Raw genomic sequence first — 22,664 nt, 5'->3', positions numbered from 1 at the left:
GCAAAACTTAGATTAAGAGCATGCAATCGACTATGAAATTGCTATTCAAAAAAGACCTCAACAGGAACTATACAGAAACCTATTCTTTTTTTTTTTTTTTTTTTTTTGGTTTCCCGAGACAGGGTTTCTCTGTGTAGCCCTGGCTGTCCTGGAACTCACTCTGTAGACCAGGCTGGCCTTGAACTCAGAAATCCGCCTGCCTCTGCCTCCCAAGTGCTGGGATTAAAAGTGTGTGCCACCACGCCCGGCTCCAGAAACCTATTCTCAATGGGCTAAGTATATCTCTCTGTAAGCAGTGAGCAAGCCTAGGCTCACACTGAGACAAAGGTGCTGCCTGATGGGCCCTGACCCAATCGAGTCTCAGTGCTGTCTCTCCTGAAGAGCATTCAACGCTGGCTAATACAGCACAAATCTGGTGCATGCCCACCTTCCACGAGGCACGACATCTGTTAGCGAAGTACCAAGTCACACTAAGGGAGACAGCCCCAGCTCATGGGAGTCACAAATCTAACAGAAGGAGAATGCATGACTTGCAATTCCTCATGGTCTTCTGGGCCAGAAACCCGGGGGATAAAAAACAAGAGCAGATCCCACTGCACATCAGCTTCTAATTAATACCTTGGGGGTTTCAGAGTTACAGATCTCAATGTATGTCCATCACTCATACCCAAGCCACTGGGCTTTTTCTAAGATTTTTTAAATTATGTGTTTTTGTTGGGGTGGGGAGATGCACACAGAAGTATGGTGCCCACAGAGGCCAGAAGAGGAAGCCAAACCCCCTGGAGCAGAGGTTATAGACAGCTACAAATCGCCTTATGTGGGCGCTGGGAATCAAACTCCAGACCCCACCCACAACACCAGTGCATGCTCTTAACCGCTGAGCCACCTCTCCAGCCCCAGCTCACTAGTGTTTGCGTCACAAGGGTAACACAGTTTGGGGTGAGAAGATCTTCTCCCAGAAACCACTACATACTAATAACAGCAAATACAGATAGATGCTTTCTAACTGAGAAATGAAGAAATCAAGCCAAAAGCAATAGGCGTCTAGAATCCAAAAATAACAACTGGAATCATTCTGAGGACCCAAGGAAATCATAAAAAAATGCATTATGATTACGAACAATTTTCCAAATTAACCAGAGTTAGGAAAAGGCACAGCTTAAGCAACTAAAACTTTTAAAAACATTTATACATCAGTGTTTGTGTAAGACTGAAGTCATGTGTGTATATAAAATGCTGGGTCCCGTCAACAAGATATACTTTCCCCTCAACACAAAAAAGCAGGAACTCTGAGAATGACTTGCTGGCACAATACCCCCCACAGTGCACTGAGCCCTGAACACACAGCAGCACCCAAAACTACTGACAATTTAAAAGGCTACTCTGCTAGGCCGTGGTGGCCACGCCTTTAACAGCACTCAGGAGGCAGAGGCAGGAGAATCTCTGGGGCCAGCTTCGTCTACAGACTGAGTTCCAGGACAGCCAGGGCTACACAGAGAAACCCTGTCTTGGAGACCTACTCCTAAAAGAAGGAAAAAATATAAAAGAAGTAACAAATGACCTCAACTATGAAATGCCTCGGAGCCCTCCAGGCAGGAATACAGAAAGAGGCCCAGATAAAGACTGAAATTTACAGAAGGAAAAACACATCAGGCCACCTCCAATATATAAATACAGTAACTAAATACTAATAGTGTGTGTGTGTTGCTAAATGTATCCCTAACACTATGAGCTAGACAAGGCCATAAGGAACTGTAAACACCAAGCCCAGTGGACTCTACAGATCTGGGAAATGAGCTGGAGAACAAGGTTAAGGGGAGGAAAGCACAAGATGGACCCCTGAAGCACCACAGGGGACAACAGGTCTGCCCACAGAGACAAAGCCCCTGCAGGGGCAGCAGGCTGAGGGTCTGACAGGCTAACAATAGGGAAAGCCATCTGAGAGAGACATCAACATAATGGCTTTCTGAGGAGTTTGTGCTGTTTGTGGAAGGAAAGGAATGGGCGGTGGATAAAAAGGTTCACTGATAGTAAGATAACAGCTTTCTAAATGACAGATGAGAGAACCATGCATGCATGAGGCAGGTCCCTAGGCAGCAGTAATAAAACAACAACAACAACACAAAACGCATACATGGGGGCTGGAACGATGGTTCTGCAGTTATGAGCGGCAACTGCTTTCACAGAGGACCCGGTTTTGATTCCTGTTCACAACACACTTTTAGCTCTAGTTCCGGGGGATCTGATGCCCTCTTCTGGCCTTTTTAAACACAACATGTATATGGTGCGCAGACATATATCCAAACAAACACTCGAAGCATAACACAAATAAATAGGGGCTGTAGAAATGACTCATTGTTGAAAGTACTTGCTACTGATTCAGAAGACCCATGTTGGATTTCCAGCATCCATGTGGCAGACAACCATCTACAACTCCAGTTTCAGAGGATTTAATGTCCTCTCTGGCCTCCATTTACTTTAAGTAGATAGATAGATAGATAGATAGATAGATAGATAGATAGATAGATAGGACAGACAGACAGACAAGACAGACAGACAGACAGACAGGTTAATTAATTCATTTATTCATTCTATGAATTGTTACTCTAGAGACCCCTGACTAATGCCAGTAAGGACCACAGTCCCACTAACAACCAAGGTGAGGAAGGCTGGGAGTGATGGCCTGTCAGTAAAAAATGTGCTTACAGCCTAGCACAGCAGCACAGCCTGTAACCCCAGCATGCACTTAGGAAGTAAAGGCAGAAGAAAATGGGAGCTCAGAGACAGACTGGGTTACAGGAGATTCTACTGAGGGAGGAGAAAGGGAGGGAAGACAAATAGGAGCTCTGGGTCTGAACAGACATTAGGAACTGAGGTGGGCACAGGAGAGAATAGCAACTTAAAGAGCAGTAAGAGAGCTGTCTTTCAGAATGATTTTCTATATGTGTGAAGGTCAGCTGTATTTCAAAAAGGAGCAGTTTTTGCTATATATAAAAAAAGTAGAATAGGTTTCTTGTAAGTTCTGTTTTAGTTCTTTGTCTGTTTTAAAGTTATTATCCTAGCCAGGTATAGGGTATGAGTCTATTATCCTAGCACTGTAGAGACTGAGAAAGAGAGATTGTGGGCTAGCCTAGCCTACCTCTTGAGGCTAAGTTCAGGACCCAGTCTTTATCATTAAAAAAAATTAATCCTTTATTAAACATAAAGGTGACTTAGCAGTAATCCCTTATCTATCTTTCTGAGTAGGAGAGAAAGACTACAACTTACAATCATGTAAAGATCACGGCCGACTAAAAGCATTCAGCATCATCAATGTCTCCAAGAGTAGGAGCTTCAGAAATACAAAACTCATTCAAATGGTGCGTGAGAGCACTAGCGATAGCTGCTCTCAAAGGAATTACTCCATTTAACACACCATCCAGCAAAGCAGACTTCCGATTCATCTGTGTCGATGATTTAAGCGGAAGCCCGACTATACAGAAGTCTGCTGGGCCCTGTGACACAGCAGTTTAAAAGACTTGTCCTCCTGGGCAGATGTACAAGTTCAAATCTCAACCCTTCACATCTGCAAGGTCTCCAGAGCCTCCCTGAACCCCTTGGTGCTGCAGCTTCGGACCTGGGAGGCGTGGTGAGGATTAAGGCAGATAAAGCTCACAAGGACAGAGAGAGAGCTGGGTCGGAGGTAGCATGGGCACAGGCTCTCCCTGAGTAGCGCAGACCAGAGTCTTAGGAGCAGTTTGTAGTGACGTTCTTAGATCTTAGCCTCTTTTCAAACAACGCACTCTTTCTCTCTCGATCTTGGCAAATGCTCCTTGTCTACTTGCCCTTGCCACAGCACCGCCAACTTTGGCAGGGTGCTTAAGGGCACGTATTTTTATACAACTAGTCTTCAGTGGATTTACTCATGGGCCTTTCCCTCTCTGTACTAACTCCATTCTTAGCCAGATCACATAAAGAAAGCAGCAACAATTACATTTGACCTGGAAAAAAAAAAAGTTTGTTCTTAATACTCTCCATTAGAAAACTTACTACACACACACCAAACAGCTTTATCTAAAATCTCCTGCAGCCAAAGCAGGGTCAGCAGGCGCCTGCCACGCAGGCAGCACTGGGCACTCCTGGAGGACACAGACATTACTGCCAGGCTCTGTCTCCCCTTTGTCTGAAAACTAAATGCTTCGAAGTTATTTTGTAAGAAAAGGCTGTGACCTCACTGGAAGGGTTTGCCTGTGATCCCCAACCTCATGACGAGAACATACGCTCAAATGTGCGCAAGACTGCCATTTCCACGCTGCTATGGCAAGCACTATCTCTAACTTCACCACACACCACCCACGCTCTCCTTCATTACTCTCTTCCTGATGTCAATCAGAAGTGTGGCAACAGTGAAATGCTCCAAGTTTCTCCTCCAGGTGACAGCACAGGTTAGAATGATTCCAGTCTTCAGCCAAGACAAAGCTATGACCCTACAACTACACAGTGACCAACGACAGTTTACAATAAAGATGGCCCGGAAACACAACAAGGGAACATTTTTCTAGTTCAGAGAAATCACTCTTGCAACTCATTTTCAAAACTGTACTTTCAAATTCATTTTAATATCATATCTAATTAATTCCACTACCTTACCTGTCAGCAGCTTCGATGTCAAAGCAAAACCTTCTGTCAGTGGAGTCAATGTGCCTTTTGGTGCATTCTTTCAAAAAGAAAGCCTCTCCATCCCCCTGCAAATAAGCACAATATTCAAAACTCCAGGACTGCAGGAAGGATTTCAGCAGCGTCCAGGTTCTACGCTCGTTTGTAAAGAGCCAGAATCTACTTTACTGTCACACTGTATTACATCCTGTGCCATTACCAGTGTGACCACTACTAGCCTGTAAACACAACTCCGTAAGGATTGACCTGAAACCTCACTATACTGCTGGGATCACAAGTTTATCCACTAACACAGAACCACTGGACCTGGGAGTCACCCTCCCTAAGAGCATGAGAACTGGGGTAAAGACAGAAGCTATGCAGGGGCTCAGCAAAGAGCAAAGTCCACACCTAGGATTTTCTGAAATATGGGGATCTGTTAAAAAATACTTTAAAAGATCCCAGATAAATGTTCAGAACATCACAGCTACACCCTGCACTGCTTAGTTTGGTCATCTGGAGCCGAAAATGGAAGCTATCACTAAGGAGAACTGCCCTAAAACCCCAATTTACTACAACAGCAAACTCAGGCTCAAAGCCAATGCTACAACTCCTCCTTCTACAAGAGACAGAGCCTTGCCTCAGCCTCGTCTGGGTGGCTGTTTTCTACGTACATCCATTGCTACTAAGGCCCCTTCTTACAACCTGCTTTAAGGTTTTTTGTTTGTTTCTGGACAACGTGTAAGGTACATAGACAGAAATCAGATTATTTCTGAATTCACCTAAGCAAAATGTCACCTAACTACCCAGCAAGCAACAAACTGACTGGCTTTCTTAAACTGTGTGGCCAGTTATGCTCACTCCTAGTGGGAAGGGCTCTACCCCAGACACCACTGTCCCGCCTTTGGCAATCTCTCACAGCTATTCACTGGTCACAGCTAGAGGCCTGCCTTCCTCACTCAGCCAGCTCCATGGTCTTTCTGCCGTGCTTGGCTCTGCTATTCATCTGATTGGCTGAGCAGCTAGCTCACATTCACAGGGAAACTCCTGTGCCTAACTGAGCTCACAGGGAATGACTTTATGAAAACTCTGCGTGCCTAACTGAATGAAAGGGGATTCACTCAGAGGTCGCTCCACCTTGCAATGTTTTCAGACTGGGACTGGACAGCATGCAAACACGCCAGATCTTCTATGTGAACAGGGGTGGTCAACGAGTCACAAACGCCTAGCATAGAAACTATTCTTCTCTCCTAAAACAGTGACCAATTCTGCTCCTCTTTGTTATAAAGAATCTAACTGTGAAGACCGAGGAGGGTGATTTAGAAACAAAACAAAGATTTTAATTTTGAAACCAAATGTCTCAATATGAAAATATGAAACTCAAAATATGATACTACTAAAATGACAGACCCAGCAAGTATTTTTCTCATATAAAACAAAATAACTCCTATCAAATACTTACCAGTTTCCCCCCAGATCTGTGCTCAAATGGAATCATGTTGAATTTCTTGGCTGTTTTCCGGTACATGCAGTAGTGTTTGACCCAACTGGACCCAAATGGAGCAGGCCCTTCAACAAAGCACAGATCTTTGTGGTTTTCCTCGTGAAGAAGCAGACACAGTGAGAACATATAACTGCCCTGCTCAGCCAGGGAAAGCAGAGAGGGGCAGGGGCTCAGCCAAGCTTGGGGACCCACACCTCTAACCTCAGCATACAGGAGGCAGAAACAGGCAGATCTCTATGAGAAACTCTGTGTCAGGACACACACACACGTACACATGCATACAGACAGGCACATACATACACATGCACACAAGTGTACACACACATGCATACACATGCACACACGTGTACACACACATGCATACACATGCACACACGTGTACACACATACACACATGCACACACACGCACATGCATACACATGCACACACACGTGTACACACACATACACATGCACACATGTGTACACAGAGACACACACGCACATGCATGCATACACACACACACACACACACACACACACACCCCAAAGTGACTCAACGTGTAAGTTACTTATAGCTCAAACCTGGTGACCTGAGCTCAATCCCCAGATGCTACAGTGGAAAGAGAGAAGCAGCTCCTGAAAGCTGTCCCCTGGCCCCACACATGCTCCAGCCCAGGTGCTCAGCCACATCCACACTCAATAGTAATAATCCCAGTAAGTGACATACTCTGTATGTGCTACAACGCCCAAGAGCGCCTCAGGCACTACGGATTCAACAGCGGGCGCACACCATCCTGCTGCCTACTTAGCTTTGGTTCAACACATAGACAGCACTACTTCTCCCACAATCCTCTACTTCCCAGCTGGTCAGTGTGGAAGTCAGCTAAGTCGGCCAAATGTAACCAACGAAAGAAAAGTGTGCAGCCCTGAGCAAAGCTAAGGGCTAGAAGGAGGGAAACAGAAGAATTCGACTCAGAACTTTGAACGAGCTTTGGCTTCTTTAATTTCCCAACTAAGAAGCCCTCTGAGCTGTACCTGGACAAAGCAACGGTACAATGATTATTCTACATCCTGAAGAGTCTCAGGCTGAACCACGATCCTAACTCTACCACACTGAGACTGACTGGGTGATGGGGCACCACCCCAACAAGGAATTAGCAGAGTTCTCAATGGGTTAGTTCCCATGACAACAGTGTGTGCACATATGTGTATGTGTGTGAGGTGTGTGTGTGTGCGCACATGTTCATGGACACATGAGTCCAGGGCTGACAATAGATGTCTTACACTACCCATGATTACTTTCCACCTTACCTTTTTTTTATGGAGATGGGGGAGGAGGGTGTTTTTCAAGACACGGTTTTCCTGTGTAGCCCTGGCTGCCCTGGAACTCACTCTGTAGACCAGGCTGGCCTTGAACTCACAGAGATCCACCTGCCTCTGCCTCCTGAGTGTTCCACCTTATCTTTTGAAGACAAGGTCTCCATTAAACTCAGAGCCTGGACTGGCCGACCCAGTGAGGACCAAGGATGCCCTCTTCCCCACACCAGCACAGCACGAGCATGGGATACTCGTGGGGACACCTCAATTTCTTGACGGGTGCTGGGGATCTCAACTCGGATCCTCAGGCTTGTTTGTAGTGCAGGCACTTTACCAGCTAAGCAGCTTCCCCGGGCCACAGTGGGCTATCTAAAGTGAAGCCCTTATACATGCAGCTATCTGACTCCCACTTCTTTGTCACAATGTGATGGAGCTATGGGTCACTTTCCAACCATCAAAAACATGAGCCACATAAGTCACTTTTTTATACAACATCAGGTTGTATAAAAAGTGTTTTGTTATAAGATACACAAGGACAGGTGACCCAACACGAAAGACTCTGTAAGTAAAATGCTGTTAGGTAGCACTGTTTTCTATAGCCATCCACAGTATTCCTAGTATCTTTTAAGATTTTTATTATGTGTCTAGGTGTGTCTATGTGAATGAAGATGCTCACGGAGCCAGAGGCATTAGACTCCCCTTGTGAGCTACAAGGAGCGGGTGCTGGGCACTCAACTCTGGCCTTCTAGAAGACAAGAAGTGCTCTCAACTGCTGAATCATCACCTTCCTTAATAACATAGCAGTGGCCGGGATTGATAAGGAACAGGAAGAGGAAAGAGCAGAAAGGTGCTGGTAACATAGTCCCTCCTGTCTGTTGTTACCTCTAACCTCAGTTTCCTTAGAAACAAAGGCAGCAAACTCCTGGAGCACATCACTAGATAGCATGTGGCAGCCCAGCCGGCTGGGAGCTCCGTGCTAGTGCAGAAGCAGGAATGTGTGCACGCTGTGCCTTCAGGGGCTGGGGAGATGGCTCAGCACTCCCACTTCAGAGCACTTTCCACTCTTGCTGAGAACCTGCATTTGGCTCACAACCACCCGAATCTTCAGATCCAGGCCATCCAACACTTTTTTCCATCTTACTTTTTTCCTGGACGTACAGGTAGCCTTCTGCTGTGAACTGGCTGGCTCGCTTCTGGTCCTTGGGATTTTGTCTAATTTTATTCATAAGTTCCTCCACTTCTGATCTGGTTCCCTCAAATCGATTCCGTGTCTAAAAAAGAAAAAATACAGATTCCAACATCTATGATTTTTGTGTGTGTGTGCATATACTTTGATGTCTCTGTGAACTAAAATTAAATCTGTAGAACTCAAAAAAATGTTTGTTCTTTCCAGGGCGTGTCCTTACTGAGATTTATATCCGAAGATAACAAAGTGTAAAACAGTCAATTGAGAGGATAAGCTGATGGCACCAGAGAGGCCGTGCCGCCTCCTGTTTCCTGATTTTGTTAACCTTAGATGTAAAAAGTAAATAAGCCATAAAAGACCCATCTACGGGGGAAAATAAAAGGTGTTCGCAACGATCGACCTGACCCAAGCTAGTACTACTACAACAGCAATCTGAACACTGAGGACCTGAAAATAATCACTCCTTCCAAGCTAACAACAACAACAAAGTTAGTAACAGGTTTTTTTCTGGCTGTGGTAATGCCACTAGAAGATGACATTTCTTCCCTGAGAGAGGCGAGGAGGAGGAAGGTCTCATGGGCGGATAACGTCCAGGCAGCTAAAGCAGCTCGTGACATTTTGGAAACTCAGGAGACATGGGCTGCCAATACCTGCTAAGGGATGCTCAGGACACACCATGCAAGCTGAAGAGACAGAGCAGCCGCAGGCCACGCAGTGAGTCACCACCCAGCTTATGGGCATTCCTTGCAGCCAGCCTCAAAAATAATTGTCTTGATACCAAAAAGCTGCTGCTGTGAAATTGCAAAGGGGCTCAGACAGAAAATTATTACTAAAATTTCTCCTTTCTCCTACCTACAATGAAAGGGACCGCCATAGTTCCTGAGGGCAGAAGAAAGCAAAAGACTGGTGCACTGGACCCTTCCTCCTAGGAGGGATGGGGGACCAAGAAACATGGACTATAAAACATAAAACTAGTTCCAGAGGTTTATTTAAACAGAAAATAAGAGCCAATAGAGAAAGAAAAAGAAACTTTTTTATGCCCTTTAGGAAAATACAGAGCAAGGCTAGGTGGTGAATTCCTTTAATCCCAGCAGTTCAGATCTCTTAGTTTGAAGCCAGCCTGGTGTACAGAGAAAGTTCCAGGACAGCCAGGGCTACACAAAGATATAGGGCTACTCATTTGTATTTATTTGTTTGTTTGTTTATTATAAATACATATACATGTACACATACACACACTGCTGCACAGAGAAACCCTGTCTAGTAAGTAAATACATCCATTCATTCATACACTGATACACACACACACACACACACACACACACAGGACTATAAAGAGGTCTGGTTTCCCTTCATGTCCCCATCTGCGGCATCTCCCATGTCTGTGTCTGTTTCCACTGATTTCACATTGGCATTACTCATTTCGGTAAGATTCTTCCCAAACCCCACTTCCTCCACAAATGTGTACAACAGATCTAGTGCAGTGGCTTCACCCACGATCTCCTGCTGCTTAGAGCTACGGCCCTAAATGTCCTACAGGTGTCCAGCTAGCCAGCAGAGCTCATGCCTTTAATTCTCTGAGCAGTTTCTCATCTGCTTCTAGTGGGGAATCCCAGGCTGATCTACTCTACCCGTCCCTCACCCAGAATGTACCGTTTCTCCGAGGGAGCCCTGCTGCTTTCCATGGAAGGAGGCATCTAACTCTGTACCAGGTACAGTGTGCTCACAGCCGCTGCTCCATCTCAGACTTCTGTGCAGGCAGACTTGGGCCACACACACACACACACACAGAGGCAGTCACATACACTCGCTTGCGCATACAGTCTTATGCACACAGTTACACTCTCACTGGTTAGCATACACATATACAATGGAGCCACCATTGCTATACTATAAAAACCTGACTGCATACCAGTAAGTTGACTTCTATTCCAGTTCCTGAGGTTTTGCTGTAGTCCATCCATTTTCCCCAGGTTTTCCCACTCCTACTGGGAACTCAAACTCCTATTACCATCAATGTATTTTCAGATTCACTCGACACATTTGCACAAGTGAAGTATGTGGCTCTCACACTCCAGCTCTTTTCTGCACGCCACCTCCAGACCCCAGTTCTAACTCCACAGTTCCACACAGTGTTCACGCTGTCTGGGGGCCCCACTTCCTCATGCCTTTGCACTAGAATGAGCAGGGTTATTTATAAAATATGCCGTATTTCTTTATGTTAATTATAAATTAGGGTAGAAATTTCAGGTTTCTAACATCAATTAATAGACTACCTACAACCTAGCAATTCTCAGTTCTAATCTCGAGGGACCCTGGAAGATGTGCTTTAATCAGAAGGACACTAAACACTGAATTTGGTCATAAACTGAATCAAATAACTTCAAATGGTACCTGAGGTTAGAGGTATAGCTCAGGATATACAGTTGGCTTTGCCACACATGATGACTGTGGGTTTAATCAGCACTGCAAATATAATAATAAATTAAATTGTGACAGGCAGTAAAACACCACACAGTGCTTTAACACTCAAAAAAAAAAAAATATGGCAGACGCTGGCCAGTGTCATCTGATGCCAGGAGCACAGCAATGGGAGCACACGGATGGGAGCACGGCAATGGGAGCACGGCAACGGGAGTGTGCTTCCCACTTCTTGTTTGAGAACACTGTCATGGAAACCAGCCTATGGTAAGCCTTGCCTTACAGCCAGAGTCCACTGAGGCTCCAAGATGGGACTCAGATGCCTTTAATCAGAATGTCTGGATAAGGCTAAGGAGGGGGGGGGGGGACCCTACCCAGGTGTTTGGGAGGATTAGGAGGTGTGGCCTTGCCTGATGAAGTGTGTCCCAGGGCTTGGAGGTTACAAAGCCTGATACAGTTCTCAGCTCTGTGCTCTTGGCTTTGTGCTTCTAGTTCAGGATACAAACCCTCAGCTCTGCTATGCTCCAGCTGCTATGCCTGCCACTTCTGTTCTGCCATCAGAGACGCCAGCTTTCAGGAACCCAAATAAGAACCCAAATAAGCTCTTTTGTCTATAAGTTTATAAGTTACCTTGGTCATCATAATAGAACTAAGACGCCCTCAAATAAGCCTTGGTGGGGGGGGGGGGATTCCAAGTGTCGACCACCTTAACTCAGTAAGGTTTATCCATCTCAGCCATGACATCACTCAGAACAAAAGAAGGCAGAGGGGACAGCATGAGAGGATTTCACCTTACAGAAACAAACAAACAAAACCAGAAAAGTACAGTTCCCAAGACAGACAGACTGGCAGGCAGGCAGGCGGGCGGACAGATGGAAGGGCAGGCTGACCTCACTAAAACCTCATATCTTCTCAAGAGTTCTATACATATGGAGGATGAGGAGGAAAAGAAAGAGTGGGCTGGCAGATCCAGGAGAATCACTGATCAGGCCTTAAAACTCCAAAACACAGCAAACGGGAATCCCTGGACTCATCATACTCCTGGAGTCAAAGGCAAGGTTTGCCAGTAGTGCCACATCCCAGGCTTACCAATTAAGAACTTGTGAAATCTGAAACTAAGCAGAGCAGGTCCGTGAGCAAGCATCCTCTGGAGGGTCTGAGAGAGGGAAGCGCCCTCTCTGCACCCCGGTGTCACAGAGGTTAGGACAGCTGTCTGCTCACGGTGGAGGAAGTCATTCACCACAATAAGGAGCACAGGGAAACGAAGTCATTGTTATTCTTCTATAGTTAAACAGGAGACCCCACACTCTTACCTACTTCATCTATCATCTGGAGACTTCCTGATAATCCTGAAAGCCCTCCTGCTTTCTCTGCCAGGACTTCTAGGATGGTGTCACAAAAGTGCAAAGTGAGCTTTCTAAAATATCCTTTAATTTTGATACAATTTCCTTTCCTTTGGGGAAAAAACACTCTGTCTAAAAGCCATCTTGGTACTTTCTTGCTTTCTATTTATTACTCCAGATTACAGAAAAATGGGTAAAAAGCAAATCCCTTAGGGAAAGCCCAGCCAATCTTACAATATAAAAGGTACAGCCAGATGGGGCTGGAAATAGCTTGCTTTCATTTTTAAATAAGATTACCTCTCTTAAAAAAAAAAAAAAAAAAAAAAGATTACCTCTCTTTCTGAGCATAAGAGTCATTTTAAATTTAATTATTTTACTGTAATAAAATTCTAAACAGCTGACAAAATTAACTATAATACCATAAAGATATCTAACCTTAAAATTCAGTTTTATCATTTCAGTGTGGTTGATATTAAAAAATAAAATATAACCAGGATTTTCTTTCAGAAATGTGTGGCTTTATATAGTCAGTATCTGCCCTTATTTAAAAAAAAAAAAAAACACAAGAGAATAAGATGAATAGCCGAAAAAAAAGAAGTAATGACGGTCCTTCCGAGGGAGAGCCTATGGCGCGTGGCTAAAGTGGGGAAGGTGAAAGCAGAGGCAAGGCAGGAGCATGGGGCTCACATTTGTGTTCTACAGCAGCAGCCAGGGGGAGGTGCGTGCAACACACACGTGTGCACACGTGAGGGCGCGCACACACACACACACACACACCCATGGTCCTGAAAATGAGGGCAAAGGAACAACTTCCGAATGAGTGGCACTCAAGAAGCCTCAGAGACCAGAATAAAACTGAGGGATATTTATAAGGTAGCTAAAATAGGGACACATTCCAGAGTGAGGATTTGGGGCAATTCCTGATGAATACATATCTCTGGATTCCAAAATATATAGGAAAAAAATGTTTCCTCTCCAGAAGGTCCTTGCCCACTCTACTCACAATAAAGGACGGGTGTTGCTGTCAGCCGTGCAAGCTCTCAGCTCACCATGTATTACCAAGGCATTCTAAGTAAATAGTAAACCCCTCTGTGGGTTTTGCTCACCAGCATCTCATGCCTCGCTCGACATGACTCGGTCCCACTGGAGTCCCTCTTTGCCACAGATCCTCCTGCCTCCACCTCCCACTGGGATGACAAGCAAGAAACACCACACTGAGTATAAATACCCCCCATCTAGGACGTCTTCATTGTTTTTAATGTGGGATTCTGTTCTCATTTTACACTAGTCCCATAATACATACATCAGGCCTAACTGGGGTTCTCATCTGGTCAGCCCTGAAGTTGACAAATAAAGTCTAGAACAGCAGTTCTCAGCCTGTGGGCCACCCCTCCAGGGGTCAAAGGGCCCTTTCACAGGGTTGCCTAAGACCATCAGAAAACACAGATATTTGCATTAGGACTCATAACAGTAGCACAATTACAGTTATGAAGTAGCAATGGAAATAATTTTATGTGAGGAACTGTACTAGCAAAGTAGAGAACCCCTGGTCTAAGAAAAAAAAAGTTAATTCTATAATTATGTACCAGTTGGGAATGGGGATCAGTCTATAATCTTCTCAACTAGTCTCTCTTCACAAGTTGTTTTACAGCCTACAAGTTACTCTGAAAAATACCTCATTTCATTAAACTTTCTAGTGGGCTGAAGAAATGGCTCAGCGAGCTGTCTGCCATGCAAATATAGAGCTGTGAGTTTGAATTCCCTAGCACCTACATAAAGGTCTATCCCCGTGTCTGTAACACTGCAGGGACAGGGATCACAGGATGGTGGGACAGGTGAGACTGGCCTCTGGAGCTCTCTAACCAACCAGCCCACACAGCTGGTGAGCTTCCCATTCAATAAGAGACTGTGTCTCAGAAGATCAGGCAGAAAGCAACTGAGAGAGACAGAAGTGGGCAACCTCTGGCCTGCACGTAAACCACACGTACAGAAAAAGTAAGGCCCCTACCATCGGAACGATGTTGAGGTGGACTGGAATACATCAGGACACACAGATGTGCACATCTGTTTTAAGTTCTATCTCCCTAATGTCTAAACCATAGCACAAAGACGGCCCCCACACTTGCGTGTTCTAGATGTGCTATGTGAGACGTTGTCACAGTGGGCTTCTAACACACTCTAACGTTGTTCTCCCAGGACACCTAAGAAAGGTCTGACCTGGAAAAACCAACTCTTACCTATTTTTTTTCCTTTTCTTTAACTTTTTTGAGTGCACATATGAATGAAGCATATAGGGTGTGTGCATGTTTCTGGTTGTTAGTGTTGCACTCACAGGCCAACTGAGCCCCTGAGAGTCCTCTTCTCCTCCCCTGAGATTATGGCACAGTTTGCCAATTGGCTTTGCATGGGTCCTGGGATTGGAACTCAGGGTCACACGGCAAACACTTTACCCACTGAGCCATCTCAGTCTAAAGCAATCAGCAATCATAGTAGGAATCTCCAAACGTCATTTTTCATCATCAGGCTGAACAAAGGACAGCAAGGAAAACTGGCAGCTGTGGACACTGATACATCAGAGAGCATGCCCAAAATGTAGGGACGGGGAAATTCCATAAGCCAGTCTGGGGAATGAAAACCATGACTGACGGTCAGTCAGGATCGCCAGGTGGAAGGTCAGGATAGCGGGTTGTTACACAACAGCTCAGAGTTAACACAACCAAGTTTACCCCCAAGAATCTGCCCCAGAGAGCCAAGGAAGGACCTCCAAAGGGCAGAATTCCTGGAGCCTCATCAGCTTCAGCGATGTGTTACACCAAAGTTGACCACTAGATGGCAACACATCCCCACTTTCTCAGTATACCAGCCTGGTTTTATAAGATTTTGAGACCAGAGTAGAAAAAGAACTGCACCCCAAACATCTTTTATATACCAGAAGGCTTTCCTTTCCTTACATTCTGAATGTTGATTTGTAGTTCCATCTTGTAGTGATTGAAGTCTTTGGAAAGCTCATGGCCTTGATGATAGAAAGTGAACATTCCCTGAAAGAAGGACAGCATCTATGACAAAGGAGAGGGGCTTTAGTTAGAGCATGCAAGGAAGGAAGCAAGCAAAGCCTGCATCAAAACCACCATCCAGAGCACTGCCATCCGGAGCACCCAACCTCCTCCCTGTCTGTCCCGCCACTGAAATAAAAGTAGTTCCAAAAAAGTCACTAGAAATTAAATAACTGTAAATAGGTGATCTGTACAGAAAATTATGAACAAGTTGTGAGTTCAAATTCCCTAGCACCCACATAAAGGTCTATCTCCATGCCTGTAACAGAGTGGGGACAGGGGTCACCGTATGGCGGGGGGGGGGGGGGATGTGCCCCTTACCGGGGTGAGGAGGAAGCTGTGCCAACAGGGCCTCCCAACGGTTTAGATGTTTCCCTAGACTTTCCCTAGCTGTGTCCATCCTTGACAACCTGTGAGGTCTCCCTTAGTGTTTTCACAAGGATCCACAGCAACGAGTGTCCTGCTACTCACGGGCTCCACAAACTCGAACTTCTTTCTTTCTTGGATTTCCTGGAGCTTGCACACATATTCAAGCGAGAGCTCATAGAAGTGCTGCCGGTTCTGCTCCACTTGGAGATCCGCCTGTGTTCAAACAAGCACTGTTAGTTGACCCCACGGCAGGGAACTATCCAACTGGAGGTCGATGGCCTGGTGCTGGCCGTGGTGCGGGGCTTTTATAAACCTGTGTTAGAACACATGTCTTACTCATTGTTACCCTCCTGCCACAGCAGGACAGAGCCACCGCTACAAGGACATACAGAAAAGTCTTCTTTCCAAACTCTAGAGAAGAGCGTGATGACCCTCAAAAGACTGAAGATTAAGGAAAACACTTCTTTCTGGGACAGTCAAAAGCCCCATCGACACCACCTGCACACACACACACACACAGGCATCCACACACAGGTGCACACACACTACACACAATGAAATATAACAAAAGGGGACAAATCATATTGGGTAACATGAACAGCTATAACACCAGCACTTGGGAAACTATGGCAGGAGGACATGTCCAGGGCTAGCCTGGACTACACAGCAAGATCGTGGCTTTTAAAAATAAAAGAAAAAAAGGAAGCAGATCCTGGCATGCCACACATGGATGGACTCTTAGGCTCTCAGATCCTGGCATGCCACACATGGATGGACTCTTAGGCTCTCAGATGAAAGGCAATGCACATCAGACATAAAAAGAGAAACTCCTACACATGCGGGAGCTACGACAGACCAGCAGAATGACAGAAGGAAGGACGGTAGGGCTGGGAGCCCAGGAGAAGTCACAGCTTCACAGGTCAGGGCTTCTGCTTGGGTTGGCACGAAGAAGGTCTGGAGACTGGTGGGGAATGGCTTACACAGCCAGGTAAAGCATTAAGCCAATGCCTGCGCAATATTCGAATGGCTAAAATAAACTGGAAGATAAATATTTTCCAACACATTTTCAGAAGTTTATAAAAACAAGTCTAGTATTTGTCTGGTACTTAATTAAAAGTCTTTGAGTAACATAAAGTTTAAATGTCAAGTTAGCAAAATAAGAGCTTCTACCTAAAAACCATGACGTTTTGTGTCTCATTATTCACCTACCAACAGTGTAACCCAAAGCCAAAACCCTTAATCACGCTGAGCAGTTACACTGTGGAGTTGGAAGCAGTGGCTGGCTCACGTGATGCTCACGGGGCGTCACTACCTGCAGAGCAGAGAGTCGTGCCTCACGTGTCCTCCGTATGACTTGCCCTCAGATGATGCTGAGCTCCTTGCATCTGGACGTTCTGAGCAGCCAGAGCTGCTGGGCCCTCCACTTTATGATTCCCTCCCCGGATTCCCGAGCCCACAGTGAGCGCGCCACAAATTCCAAGTGTACATAGGAGCACAGAACGATTCGAGTCTACGATGCACTAACTTTTCCCGCCATGTTACGATTGGGATATGGCCTACATATGCCCTGTAAGGCCTGGCCTCTGACACGTCGTTCTTGGGGGTGATGGAATCTTCAAGAAATGAGGCCTGTTCCAGGGACACGGAGACACTACTGTTGGAGGGATTAAGATCTCATGGAAGTGGACGAATTCCCATGAGACTACATTGTGTTAAGAAGCCTGGTACCTCCCCTGAATCTCTTACATAAACACTGTCACATGAAGCACATGACCACAGTGAGGACCCCATCAAAGCCAAGCAGACGCCACTGTCATACTCTCAGCTCTCCAGAACTATGAGCTAAATAAATCTGTTTTGTTTATAAACTCTCCATCCATGGGAGTTTTATAACAATACAAAATGAACTTGCACACACGGTAAGCAAAAGCTGAATGAATGAAAGAATTAATAAACAACTGTGTATTATAATCCAATTGTAATTCTATACATGCAGAAGACAGGAGATTAGTCTCACGCAATGTTACTAAAACATTATTTCTTTAGTGATATTTAAACTGAAATAGTATCCTTTGCCTCCTGGGGGAAAATAAGCACTAAAGACCAAGAGGGATGGAATCTTCTCCCGTAGCCAGTATGTGTTGTAGTACAGAGGCTGTCTAGAACTCAGGAACATGGGTGGTGGGTGGGGGTGAAGGTCCTTGTGTCTGAGACCCACAAGGCTGGAGCAGCAGCTTCGAGGAGAGATATAAAAATGACCAACACCAGGCACGCGGCAACAGCCCTACTCTCCTCGGAACAACACCAGGCACGCTGCTGCAACAGTCCTACTCTCCTTGTATCAACAAGAGGGGAGAATGGCTTATGCGTCTTTCTGTGCCCCTGCCCAGTGTCATCCTCAGAAGAAACCTTTATTAACTTCTTGAGCAAAAGTCAGTTCACTGAAGATCAGCCACACAACAGCTCACAAAGGCAATGAGCACCCAGAACCAAACCTTCTCCTCTCGAAGTCTCTGCTCTCTTTAAGGTCTACACGATTAACAAGAGAGCTGTTTTCAAGTGGGCGTCTGTATGACTGTGAAGAGTAGAGAGAGCAAGACAGAAATGAAACTGGAAGCGCCGTCTTCAGCGCCTCTTCAAGCTCAGGACTTGCAGTTCAATCATCGCTGAGACGGATGACACTGCCAAAGCCATACCTCACTGTGCACACATCCTGTTTGTGGTTCTCGCTCTGACGGGCACTATTCTAGGAAGAATGAATAGGGGACTGAACTGTAGCCTTCAGAGGGCATATGGTCACTGAAGGAAGCCAGGTAACACTACCTAGGAAGAGTAAGAACAATAAGCCAGAAAAGGAGGCCATGTGGACAGAGAGCTGGAAGGAGCTCTGCTCTGTTATGCATTGTAATGCTAAATACTGGCCCTGGCTGCCCCAGGGACTAGGAGATCCTTATGCCATCCAAGTGCTGCTATGAAACTGTGCTCCTTTATCTGCTGGGCAGGAGAGGTGGGTTCCGGGGGTTGGGGTCTGAGGAGAGGACCACAGGGGAGAAAAGATACTATAGGATAAGGGATCATGAGAACTGACCAATCAAAGTAAGAGCTGCCCAGCCAGACGTGGCAAATCATATCGCAGGGTTACTGGCAGGGAAGTAGTCATAATAAATAGCATAGATGGGTAGTATATGCTCAGCTCTGGTGCTTTAAAAGTTTATGATAAATATAAAGGTTGAAGGCCTTTTATCTGGGAACTTAGTGATCAAAAGTAGGGTAGAAACCCCGATTGAAATTAATTATTACCATAACACACAGGACCTGAGTGGAAGCTATCTGAGCCGGTATCTGAAGGAGACAGACATGTGGATCTGAGTTAGGACATAGTAGGCAGGGGTTAGGGTATGCCTCTGTGGTAAAGGGTGCAAGCCCCAGAAAGAAATGGGCTTACTCTGAGCAGGTGTGCAGTGCATGGCACACAGAGTCCTGGGCAGGTGTGCAGTGCATGGCACACAGGGTCCTGAGCAGGTATACAGTGCATGACACGTGAGATCCTGGGCAGGTGTACATTGCATGGCCCTATGGCTTCTGAAGTCACCATCTCCAGGGCTTTCAAAGAGGAATGAGAAGGGGCCACGTGCTGGTGGAAGGAGGTGGAGTGTGGGGGCCGAGGCTGCCTCCTGCATTATACACGAGAAACGTTTAGAGCAAGATGTCTAATTAGAGCGATGTGGAGGTGGAAATTAGTTTGAGGCATAAAAATCCTCTCTGAAGTAATTGAAAGTGAGAATGGAGATAATGGAGAAGAGGGGCGAAAACAGCAGTAGACCAAAAAGTCAGCAGCTGCCCTTGCAGAACAGATGGGGGTGGGGGGGCATGCACGGCAGGGCTTCCTGCAGAGACTGGGGTGGAGGTGGTGGCATGACCGCTGCAGGGCTTCCTGCAGAGAGTGCCACAAGCTGAGGCAACAGACTGGAGCATCAGGTAGAGCCACGCGTGGCTTCCTACAGTGACTGCAGCAAGGACAGGGCAGAGAGCCTTACACCTCGAGCACTGTAGTGAGGCATAATCAATACAAAAGCTATCTTCTCTTTATAAACTATAAAATATCATCCAAACATCAAAGGTATAATAAACACAAAAAATATCACTTGTAGATGTCAAACAACAATGTGTGCCCTCGTGGAGTCTGTCAGAGAAGCATACAAGCTTGATTTCCTACTATTATCCTCTGGGTGCTATGTCAACAAATACATACACTGTAGAACATTATGCCCAGGTTCGTTTGTGTTTAAGAACAAGCAAACGGACAGAAAGCAGTTTTATGCATTTGTTGGGAAGTCATAATCCTATATGGCACATCACATTATTGCTAATAAAACTTCGGTTCTAGGCTAAAGAGGTGGCTGAGTGCTCAAGGTATAAAACACTCAGTATTGAATATTGAGGTCTTCAGTAACTGAGGGGAAATGGAGAGTGTATATATGAGCATATGATCATACTTCATATTTGTATGGTGTGTGAGTGTGTGTGTGTTCTCAACGATAAAGAACTATTTCTTCAGAAAAAAAGGAGTGCATGCTGTTCTTATGTAAGTCGTGCTCCCAGCACTCCTGGCCAGGTGGTTCCCACCAACAGGAACTCCAGCTCCAGAGGACCCAGCACTCTTCTGGCCTCTGTGGGCACTGGCAGTCATGTGTACATATATCCACGTACACCAGCATTCACGTGTACAGATTCCCCCATATATACATACATACATATATACACACACATATATATATGTAATTTTTAAAAAGTAAAAGAGATCTTTTAAAAGCCTATTATAAATAACTAAGTTACTACTCAAGCCTAGGAAAGGGAGGAAAAAAGTAAAAAAAATTTAGAAAAACCTGGGGAAGCTGAGATAAGATACAAATTCCTTTCTGCTTACATACTGATGATGATGAAGAAGGAGAAGGAGAAGAAGAGGAAGAGGAGGAAGAGGAGGAGGAGGAAGGGGAGGAAGGGGAGGAGGAGGGGGGAGGAAGAGGAGGGAGAGGAGAAGGAGGAAGGGGAGGAAGGGGAGGAAGGAGAGGAAGAAGAAGAAGAAGAAGAAGAAGAAGAAGAAGAAGAAGAAGAAGAAGAAGAAGAAGAAGAAGAAGAAGAAGCAGCAGCAGCAGCAGCAAACTCCATCTATTAACAGCAGTAGAACAGATCCACTTGTCAACAGGACGCTCCCTGGCTCTCCGAGACTAATGGTGTTCTCACATCTAAGAGACAGAGTGTAGGCTCACACAGTCCGATTCATCAAGACAATGTGAAAGCCAAGAACAGGCCTAGCTGTGTCTACTGAGTGTGGAAAGTGTGTGAGCTTTGTTTGTTTGGGTTTTTTTGTTTGTTTGTTTGTAAGTTTTCAAGACAGCATTTTTCTGTGTAGCCCTGGCTGTCCTGGGGTCCACTGTGTAGACCAGGCTGGCGGTGAACTCACAGAGCTCTGCCTGCCTCTGCCTCATGAGTGCTGGGACTAGAGGCGTGCGCCACTGTGCCCTGTATGAGTAGCTGTATGTGTTCCCTCCAACACTGACTAACATCGCTCCTGTGAAAACCTCAGAGCCTAACATTCACTCTCATCAATCAATACTGTAGGACCTCCATCGCTGCCCCGTTTCACAGAACCCTACTCCGAATTCACTGCGCCATCTGCTTTCTCCTGTGCCTACACAATCTCAGGTGAAAAGTTCTCACAGGTAAAATACATTTTTAAAAGGGGTGTACTGTGTGTTTTTTTTTTTATTTCGAAAGCAAATCCACAAGAACCTGTCAGGAATACCTCCTGCAAGTGTGAGTCCTTCTTCCTGGCAGACAGCGTCAAGTGCTTGTCGATGAGACTGTAATTCTTTTCCGTCTCTTTGTCAAACTTCTTTTTTTCTTCCTACAAATGAAAACCAGACAATGGTGATTAGACATCATACACATAAATGACATGTACAGTTAACTTACCAGAGGATAAAAATATGAAAAATGTCTAAAATAAAGCAAGGGGCACAAATCATGGCGGAGCTTCTGAGACAGCGCCACTCTCTGACTCAGCGCAGGACCAGGAAGACATTCCCCTTGCGGTGCTGTGCGCTCGTGAGGTTTTCCCCAACCCTTAACGACATTCAACTCTTCATATTCGTTCGAGTTGAGAGGTAATGGTATGTCAACCTTCTCTCACAAGAAGAAAAACAGAAAAGGCTGAGCGTAAAAGACAAACTTTCAGCTGGGTGGTGGTGGCGCACACCTTTAATCCCAGCTCTGGGAGGCAGAGACAGGTGGATCTCTGAGTTCAAGGCCAGCCCGGTCTATACAGTGAGTTCCAGGACAGCCAGGGCTACACACAGAAACCGTGTCTTGTGGGAAAGCGGTGGCGGGGTGGTGGGGGCGGGGGAGGTCTAGGGGGGTTATGAATAAATAAAAGCTTTTTTTCTGGACTTTGCTACAAGTTGAAACTCATTTTAACGTCAGTAAGTTTGGCCATGTTTTTGATCCTAACGACCCTAAGACCTCTGAGGGAAGTCATCAGAGCCCAGTTTGACTGACTCTGCAATGCTCCACCCAGAACTGCTAGCGCTCCAGCCCTGCCACAGATGCATAGAGCACTGAACAGAAGCCACAACGGGCCAACAGACCCCCTACCCACACTGACAGACACTGGCCTCAGCTGCTTTGCTTAGCTCACACCCTTCTCCAGCACCACCCGAAACTGGAGTCTGCTTTGCTTCTGCTGAGAAGGCACTGAGAAAACAAGTATCCCAGCTTCTGCGTGCAGAGATGACAGAAGCCGCTGCTCAGCTAGATAAACTCTAGCCTCATGAGAACACACTACACCCTTGGAT

At 45.8% G+C, this 22,664-nt stretch overlaps 1 protein-coding gene across 4 annotated transcripts in view; it reads right to left on the bottom strand.

The window, feature by feature from the left end:
* The window catches only part of Arhgap10 (Rho GTPase activating protein 10), a 262,769-nt gene that overhangs the window by 143,050 nt on the left and 97,055 nt on the right, over nucleotides 1-22,664 (bottom strand). For all 4 annotated transcript variants that reach the window (XM_085843806.1, XM_085843807.1, XM_021169585.3 and 1 more), the window contains exons 5-10: nucleotides 21,617-21,718; nucleotides 15,913-16,023; nucleotides 15,340-15,444; nucleotides 8,580-8,709; nucleotides 6,098-6,204; nucleotides 4,630-4,724 (exon numbers count right to left, since the gene is read on the bottom strand). In XM_085843806.1, the coding sequence (XP_085699932.1) occupies nucleotides 4,630-4,724; nucleotides 6,098-6,204; nucleotides 8,580-8,709; nucleotides 15,340-15,444; nucleotides 15,913-16,023; nucleotides 21,617-21,718 (650 nt within the window). The remainder of the gene's footprint in view (nucleotides 1-4,629; nucleotides 4,725-6,097; nucleotides 6,205-8,579; nucleotides 8,710-15,339; nucleotides 15,445-15,912; nucleotides 16,024-21,616; nucleotides 21,719-22,664) is intronic.

Source organism: Mus caroli, unplaced genomic scaffold (genome assembly GCF_978045245.1).
Source record: "Mus caroli unplaced genomic scaffold, Mus_caroli_1 scaffold_10, whole genome shotgun sequence".
Taxonomy (NCBI): domain Eukaryota; kingdom Metazoa; phylum Chordata; class Mammalia; order Rodentia; family Muridae; genus Mus; species Mus caroli.
Note: the sequence above shows the minus strand (reverse complement) of the source record. Positions and strands in the feature narration are given on the sequence as shown.